Source organism: Pundamilia nyererei, unplaced genomic scaffold, assembly GCF_000239375.1.
Source record: "Pundamilia nyererei isolate P.nyererei 1_Seehausen unplaced genomic scaffold, PunNye1.0 scaffold00012, whole genome shotgun sequence".
NCBI classification, from domain to species: Eukaryota; Metazoa; Chordata; class Actinopteri; order Cichliformes; family Cichlidae; genus Pundamilia; species Pundamilia nyererei.
In genome coordinates this window covers 4,500,115-4,522,219 of record NW_005187413.1, presented here as the reverse complement: position 1 = coordinate 4,522,219, position 22,105 = coordinate 4,500,115, and the positions used below count along the sequence as shown (strand labels likewise).

General features: G+C 40.3%; 1 protein-coding gene across 5 annotated transcripts in view; it reads left to right on the top strand.

Moving 5' to 3' along the window:
* The window catches only part of kaznb (kazrin, periplakin interacting protein b), a 132,199-nt gene that overhangs the window by 89,358 nt on the left and 20,736 nt on the right, over positions 1-22,105 (top strand). For 4 of the 5 annotated variants that reach the window (XM_013908652.1, XM_013908653.1, XM_005724599.1 and 1 more), the window contains one exon: positions 10,966-11,073. In XM_013908652.1, coding sequence (XP_013764106.1) covers positions 10,966-11,073 — 108 coding nt within the window. Of the gene's footprint in view, positions 1-10,965; positions 11,074-13,591; positions 13,935-22,105 lie in introns of those variants that run through there. The other variant, XM_005724601.2, reaches the window with a different exon arrangement.

The following is a 22,105-nucleotide window of genomic DNA, read 5'->3' as shown; positions in this document are numbered from 1 at the left end:
CTCTACAACCCTGACTGTGGAGGTCACCTTTATTAATTACCAAGTGTTTACACTGTAGCTGCAGGTATGGAAATCTTCAGTAATTGGTAGACATGCACTGTGCCAGGAAGAGACACCCGGTTTGTGGTGTGTGTGTGTGACTTGTGCTTGAAGCTTTGTGGTTAAGTTGTAAAACTTAGCTGGGATGCTAATTAGCTCTTCTACTGCCATTCAGCTAATTATAGTCTCATGGGGGCTGCTGCACTGACAGAGAGGAGAGGATCGAGTGTGGATACTTTGCTATACAGGAACTCTTTGCTGTTCTTTGATGTTGTAGGAAAGGGCGTAAGAAAGTGGTCAGCTCCCTTCTTTAGATTGGGCCTGTGCTGAGACATTACTCATTCTGAGCGCTGCATACTGCTGAGCAAAAAGCTGATTCAGGCTCTTATTGAACTGTAAGGCACTGCAAGAAGAAGGCAATGACCTTAAAGACTTTAGCATCCATTTTAACACTAGCTGTGAGTAGAAGTCATGGTGTGGATAGCTTACTGGGTCATTTTTCATTTGCTGAATGTTTCACCATTACAGTAAAACTTGCCAGTAGACTGTGTAATCCATCACCACACCAGAGGGATGTAATGCTGTATAATATGCAGTATTTCATCCACCAACAATAATAGAGTGACTTTTCTATTTCTGTTTCTCACACTCATGCGTCCCTTTTTTAGATATCAGTATGGTTCAAATGAATTAATGTGAAGGGCTCCTGTGTTAATCATTTAAGTTTCTTCTAGGATACTACTTACAGTTTTTTTGGGTCTGTTTTTAAAAAAAAGTAGACCATAGGCTCATCAGCCCGATTCTCAGGGATTCACATTCAGCTGCTCATTAATACAAATGTCTGATTAGTCAGTCACATGGAAGAAAGGTGATTTAGCCTTATAGGCTGTTGGTAGCGGTGGTGGTGTAATGTTAAAGTGTACCAACCGAGCAGCCTTTAAACACCACAGCCTAGCTGAGTATTTTCAGGAACATATCCATCCCTTTATGATAACAGTGTACCCGTCTTCTGATTGCTGCTCCCAGCACAATTAAGCACAATGTTTAAAAAAAAAACAAAACAACCTTCTCCACATCCACCAAATTTCAATCCAGCAGAGCACCTTTGGGATGTGAAATGAAAGATTCACATCAAAAACTGCAGCATTTGTGTGATGCTATCATGTCAATAAGGGTCAAAATCTCTGAGATATTTTTTGAGCACCTTTATGAATCTACACCAAGGTAAAAAGGGGGCCAACCCAGTACTGTCGAGGTGTACCTGTAAGTGCATGTTTGTTATAGCTCTTTCACTACTATAGAGAAAGGCACAAAGAGGATATTTTGTACAAAAACATTTTGAACTCTGAGGATATCAGCATGGTTTTTAAAAAACTGATACAGCCTTGAGTTTGCTTCAGATAAAGTTTTGGGTGCTATCTTAATATTTAGCAAGAGAAATGATTACAGCAAACAATACCTTTTTTTGGTCTCCAAATGGGCACCCGTGTATCACTGCAAGACAGATTTGTAAAATCTCCTTTAAGTAAAGTGCAATGAAGTCAATTTAATAGCACACATTCATCTCAAGAGTCTTGAGAATCTACAATAACTTCTATCCCCAAAAAAGACCCAAAGACAAAAGACCTGCTGGTAAATGTCGTTGTCATAAATGCTTGTTTTTCTCATCTGTCAGGTTCCCAGAATCATTGTGTGCTTGCCGATTTGAGGATCATTACAGCAAGAGAGCACAGTTTGACTAATAGCTCTAGACTTTGTTGTTGGTTCCAAGATAGCAAAAAAAACAAAAAAAAATAACACTTGTGGCTTACTGGGCTTTTTTCATATTATGCTTGGTGCCAGGAGCACAGCATGGTTTGTGTTCTCTCCGCTTTTCTCGTGCAATTAGCAACTATAATAGACAGGCATGGCAACTGTAGCAGGCAAGCTTTGTTTATAACAAGAGCAAGATATTTCGCATCACAATAACATTTTTTTTAAATCAATAAAACATGTTGCCGTCAGATATGACTTTTATTTTTGCCCCAGCATAGCTGCAGCTGCTTTGTTTAAACTGGGGTTAGCTGAGTTGTTGTAAGTTGGAGGATATATTCAATTCTTTTTGTGGACTTTCTTCATTGACTGGTTGGCTACAGTGTTCTGTATCACTGTGGGTGATCTCCATCCTTGCATCAGTACTCAGCTTGTCTGGGCCCAGTGAACATTGCAGTCTCAGTTGTATTATTCACAAATTTAGCCTGTGCTTCTTTTGGTCAGTACTATGCATCACATACTACTAGAGCTATTATACTGTAGCAACTCTAATACAAAATCTCTCTGTGTTTCACACCAAACACAGCCTCCAAGTGCTATGCTACTGTGTTGTATTATTCAGACTGAATAGACTGAAGAGCTGCAGTGGTTTCCTCTGCAGAAGATGCTCTGGTCTTGCAGCAAAGCCCTTCAATCTGTCACCTTTTCTCATCTTTTTGATTCATTTGTTCGTTTTGGTTTTCATTTTTTCTCACAAACTCATCTTTAACTTACAAGCAGAGGTTTTGACAGTTTAGCCTTTGGTTGGATTGACCAGTATGGAAAAATAACCTGTTTACTTAAAAAGAAATATGAATATTTTGATGGTAGCCTTTCTTCTTTCTCATTCCTGTAGGAGCTGGGATAGGTAGTGTGGCAAGATTACATATGAGATTTGTTTTTTTACTCAAGCTTAAGCCTATGGGGAGAGGGAAGTAAAATAAGTCTCATATTTTCCAAATGTTCCCAAGCCAATCCTGGCCAGCTGTCGCGATCAGAAGGCATTGGCACAAGGAATAGGAGGAATTTTTTTTAAATTTTTTTTAAGTTGTGTGAGCGTTGGATTTCTTCCAGGCAGATTTTCCTGCTTAATCTTCACTTTAAATCCGTCCTCATCTAGCTTTCCTAGTCCAGCAAAGCCTTTGGGTTATGGCAGGGCGGATGATGCCCTGCAGTGGCCAGCTGTGGCCCAAAGAGTCAGATGAGCCATACAGTGTGTGTGTGTGTGTGTGTGTGTGTGTGTGTGTGTGTGTGTGTGTGTGTGTGTGTGTGCGTGTGCGCGCGCACAAGCTCACATGTGATTCTGAGCATGTTTGCATGAGAGGAAACTCTTGCATGTGTCATTGTGTTCTTCCATTCGTCTGTTGTGTCCAAAGGATATTAATGTTTTTATTTAGATGAGAATTCATCTCATTTATCCAGCTGTATTGTGGGGAAAACCCTGGAATTCAGAGTTTGTTCTTGTTTGTGGTCACAGAGGATAGACCCATGTCAGATCCTGACTAATCCAACTGAACCTTAAGCGCTGGATCCTCCTCTTCAGAAAGTCTGTCATGGATTAAACACTATTCTACTGAGTGTTTATGGGTTCACATCACTTTCATTATCTACACCATAATGAATTCCTCATTTTTCACTGGCTGCACCACAATAATACTGCAGTATTATTACAAATGTTTGATGGACCGTCATCTATCCATCCTATGCCTTCATCTGTAGCTATCATGAAGGATGATGGGATTCATTTATTTATTTCTTTTTTGTCACTGCTTGTCATCAAGCTCTAGTCTCCTGCTATTCCAGTTTGGCAGGTCAGCTCCGCGGTGATTATTCATCAGCCAGCGTTACTACTGAATGATGCACAACTACTGTAAATCATCCCATAGTGACTCCAAGGTTAGGTATCATCCCATAACCTTGTTTTCCTGATGGTACTGTCATGAATAATGAACTGAGGTACTTTCCGTTCTCCTGAGCCCTTCAGCTGTTTTGGTTTCGACATAACAGCACAGCTCATTTTAATCACAGGGTTGAGCACTGAAATGCTGATATTGTTGTGAGCAGGTGTGGCAATTGGTACTGCATTGGTAATTCAAAAGAAGCTCATTCATATGTCTTTGTCGACTCTGCTTAAGCCCTCATTGTGGAGTGCACACATTTCTTATTTTGATGGCAATGAGTTGTTAGGACTACAGGAAATTAGAGTAAACAACCCTACAAAATACAGTCGGAGAGGAGAAAAGGCTCAGAAAAGGATTTATGATTTTGGTGGGTTTTTTCTGGCTGCAGGTCCTTTTTTGGAAAATAGGTGAAGGTCTCTGTTTCTTATCCTAAGAGGGATTCCTTTTGTAAGATATCAAATATGGATTACGAATCATTTGTTCACTACTTCAGAGAAAAGTGGCTGTATTTTTTTTACAGTCTCATAAACTAGATAAAATAAGCAGATGGAAATGTTCAGATGTTTTATCTGCCACAGTGATTTAAATACTGTAACCAACAGATCATTAAACTTTATCACAATGATGCAAAAATGTACAACCGCTATAAAACTGCAATGATGTGCAGCATTAGCCACGATGGGCTGCTACATGCTGAGATATTAAAGGGGTAGCAACAATTTCTCAATGGTATGGAAACATTTGTGTGTTATATTGTGGAATAAATCTCCCTGTCAATCCCTGCGCTGAAAAAAGGAGTTCCAGTTCAACGTTAGTGAAAGGGGTTTGTGAAATTTTGGAGACAGCACACTTTTCTTGACTCTGTCCTTGCACACAGACATCATTAGAGTGAGCAAAACGCAACAAACCTGCAGACGTCTAAGATGAGCAACACCGCTCATAACACCGGTAACCCTGGACGCTCATCTTCCCCAGGCAATTTCTCCTCATTGATGTAATTGATGTGTCCCTGAAGGGGCTTTTTCGCCCATGTTTCCTCAGGGCAGGCTGCTGTTGCAGGCTTAATGGCAACTCACAGACAGCATCCAGAGGCTATGGATCACAGCAGCCTTGGAGCAGCCTTTCAGGCCTCTGTTATTTGAGTGCCAGGAGTATTGATTCACTGTGTCACGGATTATTATAAACACAGATTAATAGACAGTAAGTTTTCAGCTCCGGGCAAAGAAAAAAACATTAGAGGAATGGCATTTTGCTTCAGTGGTTTGGCTACATGTTGGGGTTGTATAATAGAGATGTGACAGCTCAACCTTCAGTATATAGCATGCAGTTTCAGTTTTAATCCCCAGAGAAATCTTTCAGTTGCTTTTCTTATAAGGCGACGACTGTGTTGAATACTAAGTCAACTTTTCCTGGAAGAATTTCAGTGTTGTCATATAACTATTTGACATGTTTACAGCCTGAGTTTATGAACTCTTCACTCTTTTCTTGTTTTGTTTTTTTGAGTATTTTTTCAGTCATTTCCTTATTTCATTTGGTTCCATCATAAAAGTGATTTATTTTCAATTTCTCACTGCTATCTGTGTCAGAGGCTGTTAATGATACCTAACAGTGGAGGTGCACGGTGCTGCGGGAGTGTCACTTCAGTGTTCTGTACACTGGGATTTGGAAGCACTCTGTGTGTCTGTGCCTGATGATACCAGTAGGGACCCGTGAGCACTGAGGTGAGGGATGACCAGTCTCCCTTGTGAAATATTCAAACACTAAATATCCGACTTCAATCCTGTTGTCTTATGTAACCAGGCGGGGTTTTCTGGCTCAGTACGATGCCAGAGGTTAGAAATCCAAAAGGCTTCATTTCATTCAGCTTTGCTAATGTATTCAAAGTCTGCATGGTGGTGAATTTTCATTTAAATACTGCTTGAGGTTCTTCACATTGTGTTACAGATTCTATATCCGATTCTTGCTAAATTATTGTGGCCAAAATACGTTATTGATAACAATATTGTCACCACATCTATAGAAAACAGCATTTTTGTCACAGTTAGATATTTCAGATCACGAAGTACATACAAAATTAGGGGAAAAAATCTATCCAATCGTACTTGGCCCTATGTGAAAAAGTACCTGTCCCCTTGTGAAATCATGAATTAAATGTGATTAAGCACATTACTTTGGAAAGCTGGGTTTAATTTTTCTAGCCACACCCACGCCTGATTACTGTCAGTACTGCTGAATCACTTAAACAGAACCTGTCTGACAAAGTGAAGCAGGCTAAAATGTCCAAAACGCAACAGAACGACACAAAAATGGCAGAGAAATAAAGTCTATCTATCAGTTTTGAAAGGGTTACAAAGCTCAAACTCACTTGGGTTATGCAGCATGACAAGTTCACCACTGAATGGCTAAAAAAAATAAAATAAAATTAAGATTTTGGTGGGTCTAAGTCAAAAGCCGGACTCAAATCAGATTGAGATGGTGTGACCTTAAACAGGCTGTTCATGCTGAAAAACCCTTTAATGTGGCTGAATAAGAACAATCCTACAAAGAAGAGGGAGCCAAAATTCCTCCACTCTTATGAGAAAGACTCATTGCCATTTCTCAGAAACACTCATTACAATTTTTGGTGCCAAGGGCGGCACAACATGCTATGAGGTTTAGGGAGGATTTTCACATTTTCACATAGGGTTATGTAGGTTTGGATAGCGTTTCAAATGTGACAAGTGTGGATAAAACAATAATACTAGATACTAGTTCATTACTAGGTAATTTTGCTCTGATTGTCAGTACTTGTTTGCTGTATTACTGATTCATTTTGTACATAAAACATGTAATCTCATATCTCCTGAACATTTTTGTTCTGGTCTAGCGTTACTTAACATGAAAGGGATTTCCATAATACTTTCTTTTTATAAAGAGTAGAGTACATGTGCAGAGTAAAAATGAGCAGCTCAAAACAAAAAAATCCCCTCACTATGTATAAAGAGGCATTGAATTATTGTCATTTAAACTGCACGACAACCTCTGTTTAGGATTGCAACTCATCTGCCTTAACAAAGACCATAAAGCCTTTCAGGGAGAATGTGTGAAAACAGTAAACATTACAATGAGCTTCTGTTCTCTATGAGCGACTGATCAGTCACTCACCTCTTAAACTCTGCCCCACTTTGCACACAATCAACAGCTTGTGTTTCCGCTCATTATAAATTACTGCAAGTGGTGCCCGTACATGTTTGTGTCAGTCACCGGCAATAATAAAACAGATCTGTGTGTCTGAACTCAGCAGGACAGTATTTTAGAGTGTTGGTATTCCACAGTAGCTACATGCTAATAGCTCTTATTTCCTTTCCGGTGCACTGATTGATACAGGAATAAATGCATCTGCCACATGATCGAGTGACTGCCAGAATAATTAAAGGTTAGCTGAAGGTGGGCTCTCTCGAAACTGATGGTAGTTGTCTTCTCATTCTGCTTCAGTACCTACGCTGGCTCCTGCTGAGCGTCGACTCTTTCTATCATGTACTGTTAATGCCATTATGGCTCCAAAAGCTGAGTGTTCACTAAGAGGGAAAGTTGGGTCACATGTTTGAATAGCTCCTCTGACTCTCAAACTCATCGCCTCATATTCTCATTAATAATTAGCTGTTCCTGAGTCCATTGTAATGCTGTGCTTCCCCCGCTGCAAAGAAGGCTCTTACATTTTTAAAGAACTCAATATAACTTTTGACTTAATAGGAAATAAAAATGCAAATTTTCTGCTGAAGTATTATGGGTTTGCTTTGTGGATGCTTTCTAATAGAAGGTAAATAATGCATAAAAGAAAACAATTTGCATTTCATATATATATATTTTGGCTTTAGTTTGTAATAGTGCATCTGTACCTGTAGGTGTGCCCTTAACAATTCATCTCAGTAGAAAGAGACGTTGTTTGCATATAACCAATCAAAATGTTTTTTGAACCACATTTGTGTAATGCCGTGCTGTCACTCAGCTTTCATCAGCGCGCCTCCAACACCGGCAAAACACATTTATGAAAAACTGGGCTTCTTAAAAATGCATCTCGACGATCCTCAATCTCACAATTTAAACCTCTTGTGCAACATCAAACTGCCACAGGAATAAAAGTGTTTTAAAAACACATAGATCACTCTGTCAAAAGTGGTGCCTCACTCTGTCAGTTGGGAGCAAAACAGTTATAGTGTCTATAGTCAAAATACTCTTAATGTCTTGTAATGGCCCACTACAGGAAGGAAAGACCACATTTCTGAAAAATCCATTTAATAATTCAATTCAATTTTATTTATTTAGCACCAAATCACGACAGCAGCCCCCCCCCTCCCAGGCAATTTATAGTATAAGGTAAAGGCCCTACAATAATAAAGAGAAAATAGTGATTAATATTGAATCTTTTTGCCAACATGGTGGTTAGTACTGTTGCCTCACAGTAGAAGGAGTGTGGGCTGGTGTAGGTGATCCTAAATTAGCCCATAGGTGTGAATTTGAGTGCTAATGGTTGTCTTTCTCTCGCTCTCTCTGTGCTAGCCCTGCGGCAGACTGGTCACCTGTCCAGGGAGTGCCTTGCCTCTTGCAGCTGGGACAGGCTCCATTTCCCTTGCAACCCTGATCAACATAAGTAGTGAATGAACGGATAAATTACACTTAGCTGCTTCATTTTCAAGGTCCTGGAAGGCATGTCATGAGCACAGCCTGTGCTCTTCCTTTGACAGCAACCCAATATTTTTGTTGATTTGTGAAGTTTGGAGACTACGTGTAACTTCAGTAGAGTGTTGACTGTAATTCTAGTGGACGCGTAGTTAGATTAGATCAGATGCGCAGTGTTTAAAATCAGGGAATCTATATTTTAAATATGCAGTGATGTTTGCAGTCCATTCGTCGGTGTAAAAAATGTCGACCAGAGAGAGAAGCTTAGCTCCCAGTCCAAAAATAACAAACAACAACAAAACAGTTCTCTCTCTTTGTCACAGGTTTTGAAGCAACAAAAACACGTTTTTCTTTCGTTTAAATGTTATTAAAACACTCTACCTTTTTAATAGTAACATTGGGCCTAATGACAAAATGGTATCATCACATTTAACTGAGAGATGTGAGTGACAAAAACATTAACTTTATAAGACATAATTGGCCGAGATCACAAAGGGCAGCACAGACTGTCCCTTGTGGCCTCGGTTTGGGCAGCCAGGCTACAGGTGGACCTGCGCAGCTGGACCCTTTAATTTCCATAGCCTTTAACCTCTCACAGCTGAGGTCCAGCCAGGCCGAAATGAAGTGATTTGATAATCGCTCTCTGTGGTGCTCATTTGGGCCATGACAGGGTGTGTTCCCTTGAATTACAATGAACTGTACCTAACCAAAGCCCCTGTGGAATTGGCGGCCACTTAAATCAGTAAAAAGCTCAGAAAATATAATAAAGTACCAAGACAAATATCCAAAAAATGAAACATGCACATGGAGAAGGCAGATATTTAAATACTGCGTAACAGTTAATGATAATAAAATAGGGAGATACTATGGCTCCAGCAGAGGTATTGACATCTTTTTAAAAGAGTACAGAGAGCCAACACCCTTAAATAAGTATGGGAATAGATCATGTATTTGTCTCATCGCCAGCAGCTTCATCTTTTCCCTCTATCTATCCCTCTCATTAATGTTTGTGGTAAGAGCGGTCGAGCATGAGCCCGCCTGCTCTCCAATCTCCATATTAAAAATCAAAGAAAAGGTCAGCTTAACAACACCTAAACTGTTATTGACGGGTCAGGGGGATGGAGGAGGGGGAGAAAGGAGGGGAAGGTCAATAATGCAGATAAATACTATAGGGTTGTGAAATTAAAACTGTCAAAATATGCAGATTAGGAGGGAAAGAGTGAGATCATTGTTGAAGAAGAGTGGATGTGCACGTGGTTCTACTGTAGAAGGCACCTGAGGGTAGACAGTTATTGCTGTACTGAAGGAAAATGTCGAAATTTAGAAAATGCATTTGTATGTCTCTGTATCTGAGAGGAGAACCTATATTCATAGCCCCATAGAATGTATAAGGTAAGCAGGTTTAAAGATATTAAACCGACTGTGGGATCATAAGCCCACCATCATGCTCTACTTAATCACTCCCTGGTACAGTGAGGATATTGCTGACTCCCATAATCATTGTCATTTTATTTCATGCTTTAGACACCAGAGGTGGACCAGGAAAAAAAAGGAAGAAGAAGCTGGGAGAAAGGCAGTGAACTGGAGAATTTTGATGACTTAAAAACAAACATGTGCTCCCTCAAACCATTTTTCTTTGAAAAGGGGAGGAATGATGAGCAGATGGGTCTCTTTCACTGCAATTCACAGGAGTCCTCCTTGAGCAGTTCCATTAACCTTTTATCAATGTATGGAGCACAAAAGATCATTGCACAGGCACAGTGTCTTCTGGCCTTACTCAGATAGGCAGGGGGTGGTGGAATTTTAGTATTAATTCAACGACCATGCATCATTACTGATACTCATTCTGTGGTGTAATTGCTTTGTGGATCCCAACTGCAGTGATCTGTAAGAGAGAGACTCGTATTTTTTACATGTGTAAAATTCAGACGTCAGATTGCATTCCCTGATTTAACAGGCAGTCACACAGCGTTACATCAACATTTTATAGCAGAGAGTTTTGCTGACTAAAAACGCCATGGGTGGCGCGGAGGTGCGTTGGTTAGCTTTGACATCCCACATCAAGAAAGGGTTTAAATTTCCTAATCTCTGGGCCTTTTTTCTATGGAATTTGAGCTCCTCTGACTGTGTAGGTTTCCTGCAGGCTTCCTCCCACAGAACAAAGACATGCATGTTAGGTTAATTGTTATTTCTAAATTGGCTGTTGGTGTAAATGTGCTTAACTGTGTAGGATAAAGTTTTGCACGTGAAAAATGAAAATGTCCAAAATTTGAGCTTAACACAATCCCAGCAGTTGGGATGATAACAGCAAATTATCAGCAGCTGCATGGTAAAGTACTATGACTTTCCAATATCAAATTTCATAAAAGAGGCGGTATTTGAGTTTATTTAAAATACTTACATCTGTTTGGCAAGCCACTTTGCAACCCACCTCGACCCCAGCTCCTCACATTTGTGCTTTGATGCCTGCTCTGCGTGTGTGTGTGCGCTCCAGAACAAGAGCCATACAACTCTTCTTTTTTGTTTTTGATTGATCCATTTCAGTAAAATCTAACTTCATCTCTTTCTCCTACAGATCCATCCATGCGTCACAGGCAGAAGACAATGGTGACAGACATGTGCTACCCAACAGAAATATCCAGCCTGATGGACTTTGGCACACCAGACTGCTCGCTAGGCAAAGGTACTGCGGCACTCCAAAAGACAAGATGTTGCCTTGGTGACAGCAGGAAGTGAGCATGGTGAAGACAGACACAGAGCTGTCAGCTTGACTTGTGGGTGCAATGGGGGGTTAAAGCTGAGCAAAAGGCTGCACAGGCTAGAGGGGGGTGAGAACAGTCAGATAACAGCACTTGGTGCCTGACCATGAGGGCTTTACCATCCATTACAGCCTTTGATTTATCGCAGCTAAATAACGTGTTTTGTTTCCCAATGCAAGACACAGAAGTGCTGACACCAAATTGGGAGACTCGATTGATTCTCAGAGAAAAACATTTCACTCTGCAAACCGCTTTAATCTGAATGGAACTATATTGATGTTTATTGCGCTAGAGTTACAATGCAGCATGCAGTTATTGCAGGGCTGCGTGGCCACTTACCTCCTCCAATCACTGCTGTCAGTGTGCAGCTCAGGATAATAGCCTCTGTCAGTTTCTGAAGTGCAGCAGTCAAAGTGACCAGTGTGTATCCGTGGCACAAAAGGTATCGATCATGAGGTCAATTGATTGTATGTCCATTGTTGCTTGTGTCCGTTAGTGTTTCTCATTCTAATGACTACTATTGTCCGTGCTTGTTCTCAAACCAGAAAGTCTGCACTGTAATTGTAATTCAGGTCTTTTCTTCCAAGTCTAAAGCCTCAAAGCTGGAAGAACATGCTCGGTTGCTGTTCGACAAGTCTGATGTCATTTCCATCGACAATGAGCACCGGCTCTAGTGACCTCGGTCACTCATTCTCCTGCTTCTCCCACTGCCTATTGTTGTTTTGAGTTTTCTTCCTTTCCTCCTTTTTTTATACAGCCTGTACTCTCTGTAGGCAAGCTAATATTTTAATCCCACTTCATCCTAACTCTCTATCAGCACTCCCCAGTGCTGATAATGCAGACTGACAGGTCAACCGTTCTCTGCTGAGAGAAGGGAGAGCAATACAGCAGAGGAGAGTGGAGGGTAGAAAAAGAAGGCTTTTAGGATTTCTTCTTGCTTTAATGTTAGCAAAGCAAATGAATGGCATAGTGATACAGGGAGTTGAGCTGAAGAATAAGGGCACAGAGGAGTGGAAAATTTCAGACTGAAGAGGTGTCAGAATAAAAGCAATACTGTGAATAAAATTTGGTGTAGTTGCACCATGACTTTAGATTTATGAAGTGCTACATTTGACGAAAAAAAGTATCTATTTAAATAAAGACAAAGAAAACAGATATAGAAAGGTTCAAATATTAATCTAAGTGAATATAATTACATTATTATTAGATTGAATCATTCAAAAGTTCTAATAAACTAAATCAAGGATTTATGATGCAGGCCATACCCTAAACCCAAAGCATTTGCAGCATCTGCCTTTCTCTACAACGAGATAAATCTCCTTCTTTTTGATGTCTTACAATAACTGCCAATGAAGAGTTACTGTTGCAATCTTTACTCTGAGCTGTGATCGGACAGAGAAAATGAGCCTGGCAGTAATCCTTGAGGTGTCAGTGCGTGACTGACAGATCCATTGCCTCATGTGACAAGTATCTGGTTAGACCACATTTGATCTTTGGACGGAGTTAAAAAGCTAAGCATCAACCTCTGACAGCCGGGACAAATGGCGCAGCTGCTCTGAACTGCTGTCACATCTTTACATGCAGGACATTTAACTGAAGTTTCTGTGACATACAAACACTCCTACACACACAAATATATTATGCTTACACTTTAGTATGCTAGTTATGTTGCTCAGGTGCTCATAAACTTAAAAAAAGAAAAGAAAAGAAAGGTTTCTATCTAAGTGGGCCCTTTAGGCTGAATTAATTCAGGTACAGTCCTGTCTCTTTTCTTCAAATCACCTCACTGTACCTGCCTTTGGGTTTTGAGCCTGAAGAGTCTCGAGAAGAAAACTGGACCAGCCTTCACCTTATTTATTATTAATCTGTTCAAACACATCCCAGTTCCTATCTAACGTGGCACAGTCTGTCCTTACTCAGCATTGGGCAAAGACCAACCCCATCCCCAGAGGGTTAATGATAAGGTGCATTGCTCATACTAATGTTCTAATCTCACTGTGAAGAGGTAAGGCGGTTTAGTTTGAAGTAATTCGCCACTGTTGTGGTCCTTTTTCTCCTCTTTAAAGCGCTTTATACTGAAGTTTATTTGGCTGTGTTTGGAGGGGGATTTGTTTTCCTTTCTATGGCCAAAACACACATTCGCATCCAGGAAGTGAGCACTGTACACTCATGTAGAGGCCCACAGAGAGTGCATAGCTTTCACAGAGGGGTGTATCCTCTTGCGTTCAGCTGGTGGAGTGTAAAAGCACACGCTTCACAGTGTTCTCGGCCATCAGGTGGGGTGAGAACGCCACTGACTCACCTGGCTCATCACCTGAGGGCCTTGGTGCAGTTTGTATTCCCCGCCCCCTCCACCCTCCCACACGTGTGTAGGAGGCGGGACGGAGGGGGGGAATGAAAAGCGGTAGTGGGCGTGGGTGAATGTTGTCCTAGTTGCCCGTGGACACCTCGTTACGCAGGTACACAGAGAAAGAGGCTCGTTTGGTAAGAAAGGGGGCAGGAAAGGTAGCGAGTTTCTCTCAGGGGATGAGTTCCTGGTAACCTGTTTGGGTGGAGCCACAGAAAGCAGAGCTGGGAGCGGCCGGACCGGCAGCGCAGTGTGCGTGTGTGTGTTTGTATGTGAGGTTTGAATGGTCTGTGTGTGCACTGGCCGGGACGCATAGGTGTGCGTTTAATTATTATTTTTTTAATCTGCTATGAGAGCTCACACCGAGGCTGACAGTGGAGCCGAGCATAGCCTGTGCCGAGAAGGACATGAGGTCCGAGAAAGAGGAGGGGAAGGCCGGTGAGTGATCAATAGAAAATAGACGGTGAAAAAAGACTGTGTGTGTGTGTGTGTGTGTGTGTGTGTGTGTGTGTGAGGGAGAGAGGGAGAGAGAGGGTGAGTGAGTGGGTTTACTGTTCGTGTCCTAATGCGTGTGCTTGCCTGGACTGATTACATAATAGGAATATAAAAGTTACAACAAAGCTGATTAATTTCTGAAATTTCACGTTTGAGACTGAAATGATTTGTGATGCAGTGTAACACGCGCTGCTGTAGGACACGCTACAATTGACTCAGGCGTTTTTATTTGGTACATGCCTGATTTAACTTAGGCGCCTACTTATTGTCCCGATGTAAAGCGTGGACTTTGTACATTTATTTGACAGGTAGACTATAGATTTATTCAAAACAATATCATTAGTTTATAAAAAAAAAAGACATCTCCACTGCGCCTCGGATTGCTTTAATGCTCGATTAATTGGCCCCTTTATTCATGATCGATCATTATAATATTTGCTAGGTTAATCCTAATTGTTTTCTAGAACAAACAGAAAGCTAGTGAATTCAGTGTAGCAGAATACACATTTGAATGTGCAGAAAAAAATGGTTTTTTTAAGTAGTTAAAATTAAAAGTTAGAGTAAACAGTTAATCAGCTTAGTTAGGTTTTGACAATCAGATCATAAATCAATTGACTGATTTCACCTGCTCTAATATTAAGTAATCGAACCAAGCTTCTCTTCTTGCCAGCTGTGATATTGAAGTGGTTCTCATGGCAAAATATTACAAATATTTTTGATATATTAATTATATGCCATGAAATGCTGTTAGAATTACTGAAGTCACATTGTTATAAAACTGATGTTTTTCCCCCAATACTGTGTTATTATAAGTCTTACTTTTTGATCTGACTGTGGTTCATTTTTTTAATACTCATGACCACATGCCTTTTCCCTCCACTATAAAAGCTGATTAATTTAAATCTATTCCATATCCCAGGATTATTTATTTTACTTAAGTAAAAGTGACCTACATACTGTATGACACGTTTATATGGATGATCTTTTAATCTTTTACATTGTGCATGAACTGTGATGTTTCATCAAATTCATGTTCGGTATAAAGGAGTTTAGTAGCTCAGCAGACATAATGAAGCTGGCCTATAATCTAAGAGCTACGTTGGCTGTTGTGTTTGGATTCATTTAGGAAGCAGACGCACTGTATTATCCAGAAAACTGAAGAATTAAGATGCGTTATGTTTGATGGAAAATGAGAAGATCTTCTGCTATGGAGAATCTTTTCCTAGATGCCAGGAAAAGGTTTCTTTGATGCTGCTGTGGGTGTGTGTCTTTGTCTGTCTACACATTCAGATGGACTTGTTGTGGTTGTTTATGAATCAATAGAGATGAGTTTCATCCCACAGTGTGTTGCATGACTCGTACAGGAGCTCATGTTTGCTGAAGCCTGAGGTCACCGCTCAGAAATTTGAAAGACAATGAGTTTGACCGACTGCACTGCAACGCACAGATTGTTCTTTTGCTGTTGCCGTCCCACTCACTGCGCTGTTGTGAAGTTATTCACCGAGGCCGTTACACACAGCGTGTGGCACATCTTTACATATAAAGTCAAGTTTGTTTGTTTTGTTTTCTGATTTCTTCGATCCTGTTTCTGTTTGATCTCCCTGTGAGCTGTAACTACCCTGAGCTAATCACAGGCCGTTATTGCTTTCAGCATCTCAACAAGTGCAACAGTTAACGAGTACAGAACGGGTAGTTTTTGCAGTGTTTCACATGATTTAAACTTGAGTAAGGCTTTTAACGTTACACACATAAGCTGCAGCCCAGCAGGCGCCACCTGCAGTTTGTGAGATTATTCAGGCATGCTCCAGGACATGAGGGACACTGTGTATCAAAACACGTGGATTTCCAGTTCTGCACAGACTAGATCCTGTTGTTCCTAGCAGATGTTAAGGCTTGTCTGCAGATTCAAACTGAGGGTTGTTCGCCATTTTCTTCTTCAGCGATTGACATCATGAACCCAACCTCAGACTCATTTTCAGTATTTTCTTTTCTTCTTCAGGATTCATAGTTTGTTGATATGCACAAGTCCATTTATGATTGGGACTTAAGTGAGTTGACAAAGTATTTGATGGCTTCTGGTTGCTTTGTTTCAGATACTAACATGGTGGCATGATGGTGACTTTACAATTTGATGGTAAACACCTCAGTTCATTAAACAATTTTAGTTTGCCAAACTGTTTCTTGACTGTAAAATCCTTCTATAAAACCACAATTAAAAAAACAAACAAGGAAAGACATGTGATGTGTCTAATGGTGACCTTTTAGAGGTGCTAGTTGAAAGCATTTCTTCTCCTTGGACAAGCCATTTTTCTCCTTCCAGGCCTGTGGCCTTTCTCCAGAGCTGCATATTTATAATACTGACATGAGCGTGGTATCGATCTTCTAATCCTTCTCTTGTTAAGAACACAGGAGTATTTCCCAAACTGTCAAACTATGCCTTTAAAATAAATGCAGTATGAAATATCATAGCAACCTGACTATGTAGCATCTGTTAAATCCTGTGTGGCTTTACCACAGGAGCTTGTGCTTGATATCTAAGCAGATGTATCTGAGTGAAAACAGCTTGAGCAGATTGATTGGCTTCTCCAGTGTCTCACATTAGAACAGGGGGAAATTGTTATATATGGTTTAGCTTTAGAGGGATGAGGTCATTTTGATTGATTGAGCTGAAAGCTGGATAATAGTACATTCCCTGTACAGTCACTTCAGTTTTATTCCTTTGTCATAAACTGAAGGAGTGCCCTTTTCAGTTCCTTCATGCCAGCAGGGTTAAGTAATCACTGGATGATTCACTTTATGTAAACAAAACCAATGCACAGGGAAGGATGGCAATTCCAAGTGACATCGAGGGCGGATGCATCTCTTGACCATATTAAAAATATTTAAATTGCTTTCAAGTTCTCGGAGCCTCCAAATGGAGCATCTTTGGCAGAGTGCCTAATCTGCACATTATAAACACGTGAATCAATTACAGCTATCTTCACTTGGCATCCTTGCACTGACCTCAGTTGTAATGTAACCCCCTCCCCCCCCAGGCAATTAATTAATAGGAACTGTTCCTGATAGATACTGTATACTTGCACAGATGTTCATTCCAGAGTCTAAGCAACTTAACACTTACACTGTTTTCATTCATCAGACCTTGTTTTTGCACATTTGGCTTGAAATAAAATACTGGTTCTACAGCACAGTAATGTACCAAGTTTAAGATTTAATTTGAGTAGGATTGGTTTAGTATGGTCATTTTTAATGCTGTACTGAGCATTTTGTGGTACAAGGGTAAACGGCACACAAATTGCAGTTGTTTAAGAGTAGTTGCACATTCAGAATCCAAATTTTATTTTGGGAAGCTGTGCATTGTTTCAGTATTAGATCATGCACAGGTCAGAGATTAAATTGAGGTTGAATTGTCTCTGAATGCTGGGAGTAAAGGTTTGAGAATCCAGGTAAATAATAACCAAAAAAAAGGAAAAAATCTGTCAGCTAGAGAAAGAAACTGCGGTTTGCTTGCAGAAAAAAAAATCATAAAGGCCAAACACCCGTTTATGACTGCACTAAATGTCAGGAGTGCTATCTAGGAAAGGAGAGCAGACTTGTGTCCTTGTCAATGATTAAGGGAACACGTTGTGTCCCTAACTAGAAGAATCGCCACGAAATGCAAACCCTGGGTAAGAGACATGAAATGAAACTAGATCTGTGGACCCAGAAAAAGAAATCAATCTCTGACTCGTGAGACTTTCTATGTTGGTGACAAAGCAGCATCTTCTGTCAAGCACTGTGCTTCACTGGAATCAACACTGACAGAAGCAATGGGATAAATCAGAGATGTACAGGAGCGACGTGTGTGCTCAGAATTGGCTAAATGTAACGAACCCACTGGGTGAAATTTCACCATTCATCAGTACAGCAATCGTAAACATAGCTATAAATCACCCAACAACGAACTTTTCAAGTGAACAGCTGGAATATTCTAGATGTGCAAAGCTGGTAGAGACAAACCCTAAAAGACTGGCAGCTGTAATTTTAGCAAAAGGTGGTTCTACAAAGTATTGACTCAGAGGGCTGAATAATTCCGCACACCCCACTTTGCAGTTATTTATTTGTAAAAAATGTTTGGAATCATGTATGATTTGAATTGGTTATGTTAGTAAATTTTAGAAAACTACAATCATTTTGTATGTTTATATTTGAATTTTTGATGTATTAGCTGGATTTGTTATCTATAACCGTGTTGAATTATCGATTAAATGGTAAATACTTTAGTCAGGTAGGTTAAAGAGTCAGTAGCATGCATTATTTATGCGCAGATGTATTATAGACAAGCCAGGTGTAATAGCCTGACAGGGGAATGGACCTGACCCATACGTGCAGGGACTTTTTAGGATGCAACAGCACAGTGCTCAGAGTCTCCGGGTGTCAGGGCATTAGAAATAAGGTGTTTGCTTACATCTTTTTGATCTCCTGGTTTGAAGCTCATCAGTGCTTTTACTGCTATTTGTAGCTTAAGCATATCAAATCTGATTTAATGCTGCCCACACTCTCTATACAATCTCCAATCCATTTCCACACAGGTTCCTGCTGTGCCCATAGTACAAGTTGACAATAAAGATGCTAAATATAGTTTTGCTGATGATTTTACAAAAGCCACTAATCGCTGCAGCGTACCTATGCCATCCACCCACCCAACCTCCCCTTAATTTGACTCAGCAGGGTGCCCCTGAAAGAATGAGTGTATTTACTTATGAAGCTTCTCACTCTCAGTCGTTTCTCTTTCTCTTGTGTCAGGCATGGGTTTGGAACTGATTGGTTACAGTCATTTAATAAATCTGTAAACACATGGTTTGGTTTTTCTGTCTGAAGTTGTAAAAAAGCTCAGAAGACTTCTAGAAACTAATCTGAACAGACATTTGTTCAATGCAGAATTGGAAGGAGGAGTCAGCGTGATGGTAGATTTCACTGTTGTCTCACAGAAAGAAGGTCCTGTATTCAAATCACTGGCCACCTGGGGGCCACCTGGGGGCCTCTCTCTGTGGCGTTTGCATGTTTTCCTTGCGTCTGTGTGGGTTCTCTGAAGATACTCCAGCTTTTCTCCACAGAAGGAAGATGCAGATGCATGTTGGCCTCGAATGATTGTCTGTTTCTGTGTGTAGGGCCTGTAGTAGCATGGCCACCTCTCCAGGAAGTACCATGTCTCTCATCCTATGGATGGATGGAATTATTTGAATGGGAGAAAGGAATTGAAAGGAAGGTGTTGTTTTGGAGTTTTTTTTTCTTTTAACTTGACTTCCTGATTTTATATATCTGTAGTTATGCAATCAGCTGCAAGACCACACACTTTGGCCCCTTTTATCTGTCGCTACCATGATGACATACTTGCACTGACGGGGCCGACACGCCTATGTTTATCCAAATATGCTGAGGCTAATGGGAATCAACCTAGTATTAGTCATAAACAAAAGTATGTAAAGATTTCATCCAGTGGTTCTTCAGATGCCAGAGATACCATAAGAAAACTAGTAACGTCACTCAGATACTCTTGTGTACCATTCACACATCACCACTCTGATGAAGCACTCTAAAGTTATTTGCAATGTGACGCAAGTCACATGAATGTTTTGTTACTGACTGTATGCCTTGCATGGCTTTTAAGGTGTATTTTTCCTCCCTTTAAAGGTTACACAGTTACTTGTATGAGCTGAATCACACTGTTGTCTTCTCTCATGTCAGTCTTGCCCGAGCTTCATACCATAAATAGTGAAGGCCAGAGCTCAGCAGGCATGTGCGCCTGTTCTCATAATTTACTATAGAAATAGGCACCTTTAAGCTCAATTGCACACACTAAGTGCAACCATTTTCAGAAACTCAGGACACTATAAATATAAATTAAAACAGGAGGCATTGCTGTGCAAATAATTCAAGCCTTTCATTGAAAATAATACTAAATATTGAAACTGAAAAGCTCTTTTTCACCCCTAAATTTGATGTTGATAACATGATACAGGAAAAGCTTGGACGATTGCTTGGACGATTGCTACTTTACTGCATAAATTCTTCCTTTAACAATGCTATTTATAGTTCAGAGGAACTGAGCGATTTTTATAGTTTAGAGACTGCAATGTTGTCCTGTCCCTTCTAGATGTGGGATTTCAGCAGCCCCATTGGCCTCTTTTGTCATTTTACAGCTCCCTGCTGCAACGAGGGCAGTTCAGCATCCAGACCCTTTTGTTAAGGAGTCTGGCTGCTGTAATATGGGCAGAATATAGTTTACTTATTTCAGCAAGACCATGGTAGAAGCCTTTCTTTAGAAAAAAAAAACATTGTTGGATTGGTAGCATAATGATGAATAGATAAAGATATGTGTATAGCGTTCAGCACCTCCATATCATCACCGACGTCAAACAATCTAGAACGGATCAGAAGATCACAGACATTCAATGTAGGCTTTTGGCCTTGTCCCTTTTAAACATTTTACACATTGGTGCAGTGGTTAGTGCTGTCACCACAAAGGAAGAAGGTTCCTGATTCAAACCCCGGCTGGATCCTTAGTGTGTGGAGTTTGCATGTTATCCACGGGGCGTGTGGGTTTTCTTTCAGTTGCTCCGTCCTTCTCCTACAGTCCAAAGACATGTATGTTAGATCTGTGCTACGTAAATGCACAGACATAGCATTTGCAGTACATAGCACTGCAAAATCTTTGCAACTTTACATGAAGAAATGTTATTCTGAAACTATAAACTTGCTCATGCAGTCTTTCCAGGTTGTTTCAAATGGTCTATTTATACCCAGTTATGTGACTGAGCTGCTGCCAATTAACCTTATTAGATGTGAGGTGTTCCACCGTGAACCCGGTCAGAGGCTTAGATCACAGGTTAAGCTCTTCTAGCTCTTCTGAAGTTGAGGCTTAAATGTAAAGGTTACAATTTGTGGTTTCTTTCATTTACTTTGCTTTGTTTGGCTCTAATAATGAGCTTTTCTGCTTAAATTTACCTTCAGAGTTTTTGCTTTGTGCTTATGTCTTTTTTTGTCTTTTACTCCTGTTTACATCGCATTTTATAATTATATTATTAATAATCATAAGACATCATTTTAGTTCACTTTCTTCAGGGACTCTGTTTGAGTCAACACAATCACCTGCAATGCAGCTACACACTTATGTAATGTTTTTCTTTTTGCATAAAGCCTCCGAGCAACTGCTGTCCTGAAAACAAGTTTTTGATGTTTCTATTAGTTCATTCTAGGTAACGTTTATCAACAAGCAGAGCTTAGGAAAGAAGAGCTTATTAGGAGGCTTTTATGGAGTGTTTTAAAGACTTTGGTGGTTGTTTAAAACAGCTCTGCTCATATCAGCCACTGACAACATAGCTTTTTGTTACAGTGAGGTGTTTTTATCCCCAGTAAACACTTGTCATATTGCTTAAAATTTGGTTTAAAGAAAGCTTTGATATATGTTTTCTTGCTTTATTATTCGCTGCATGGTCAATTTTTTTCTTCTTTTTTATTTTTCTTTTGAAAAATGTGCCATTGAATGGGGCTGCTTTGATGTCCCAATATATTAGCCAGGCCCCCTCCAATGCGACACCAGAACATCTCTCAGTGCTTTCTCTGGAAAGCCATTACAGTTTTCATCATTCAGCTCCAATTCCCTGCACATTTGCTGCATTACAGATATCATATTATAGCTGTGCATCAACAGTAAGGGACTCAACTGAGTGGAAAAAGACAGTGCATGATCTTCAGAAGTAAACAAAATGCCTTGAAGCTCTACAGTTTTTCTGATTATTGAAAAAAAGCTGCAGTTTTTCTCCCTGTAATACGCTCTGTTTAAACATGTTGACACACTGTGATATATCGACAGAGGACGTAATAATAATAATAGCTCTTCACACAGCCCTCACACACCTGGACAGTCGTAACACCTATGTTAGAATGCTGTTTGTGGACTCCAGCTCTGCCTTCAATACAGTTCAACCCCACAAACTGGTTAATAAACTAAGCAACTTAGGACTCAGCAGCTCACTGTGCAGCTGGATATTGGACTTCCTGAGCAACAGACCCCAGAACGTCAGAATGGGAGAGCACACCACCTCCACCCTCATTCTGAATGTGGGTGTCCC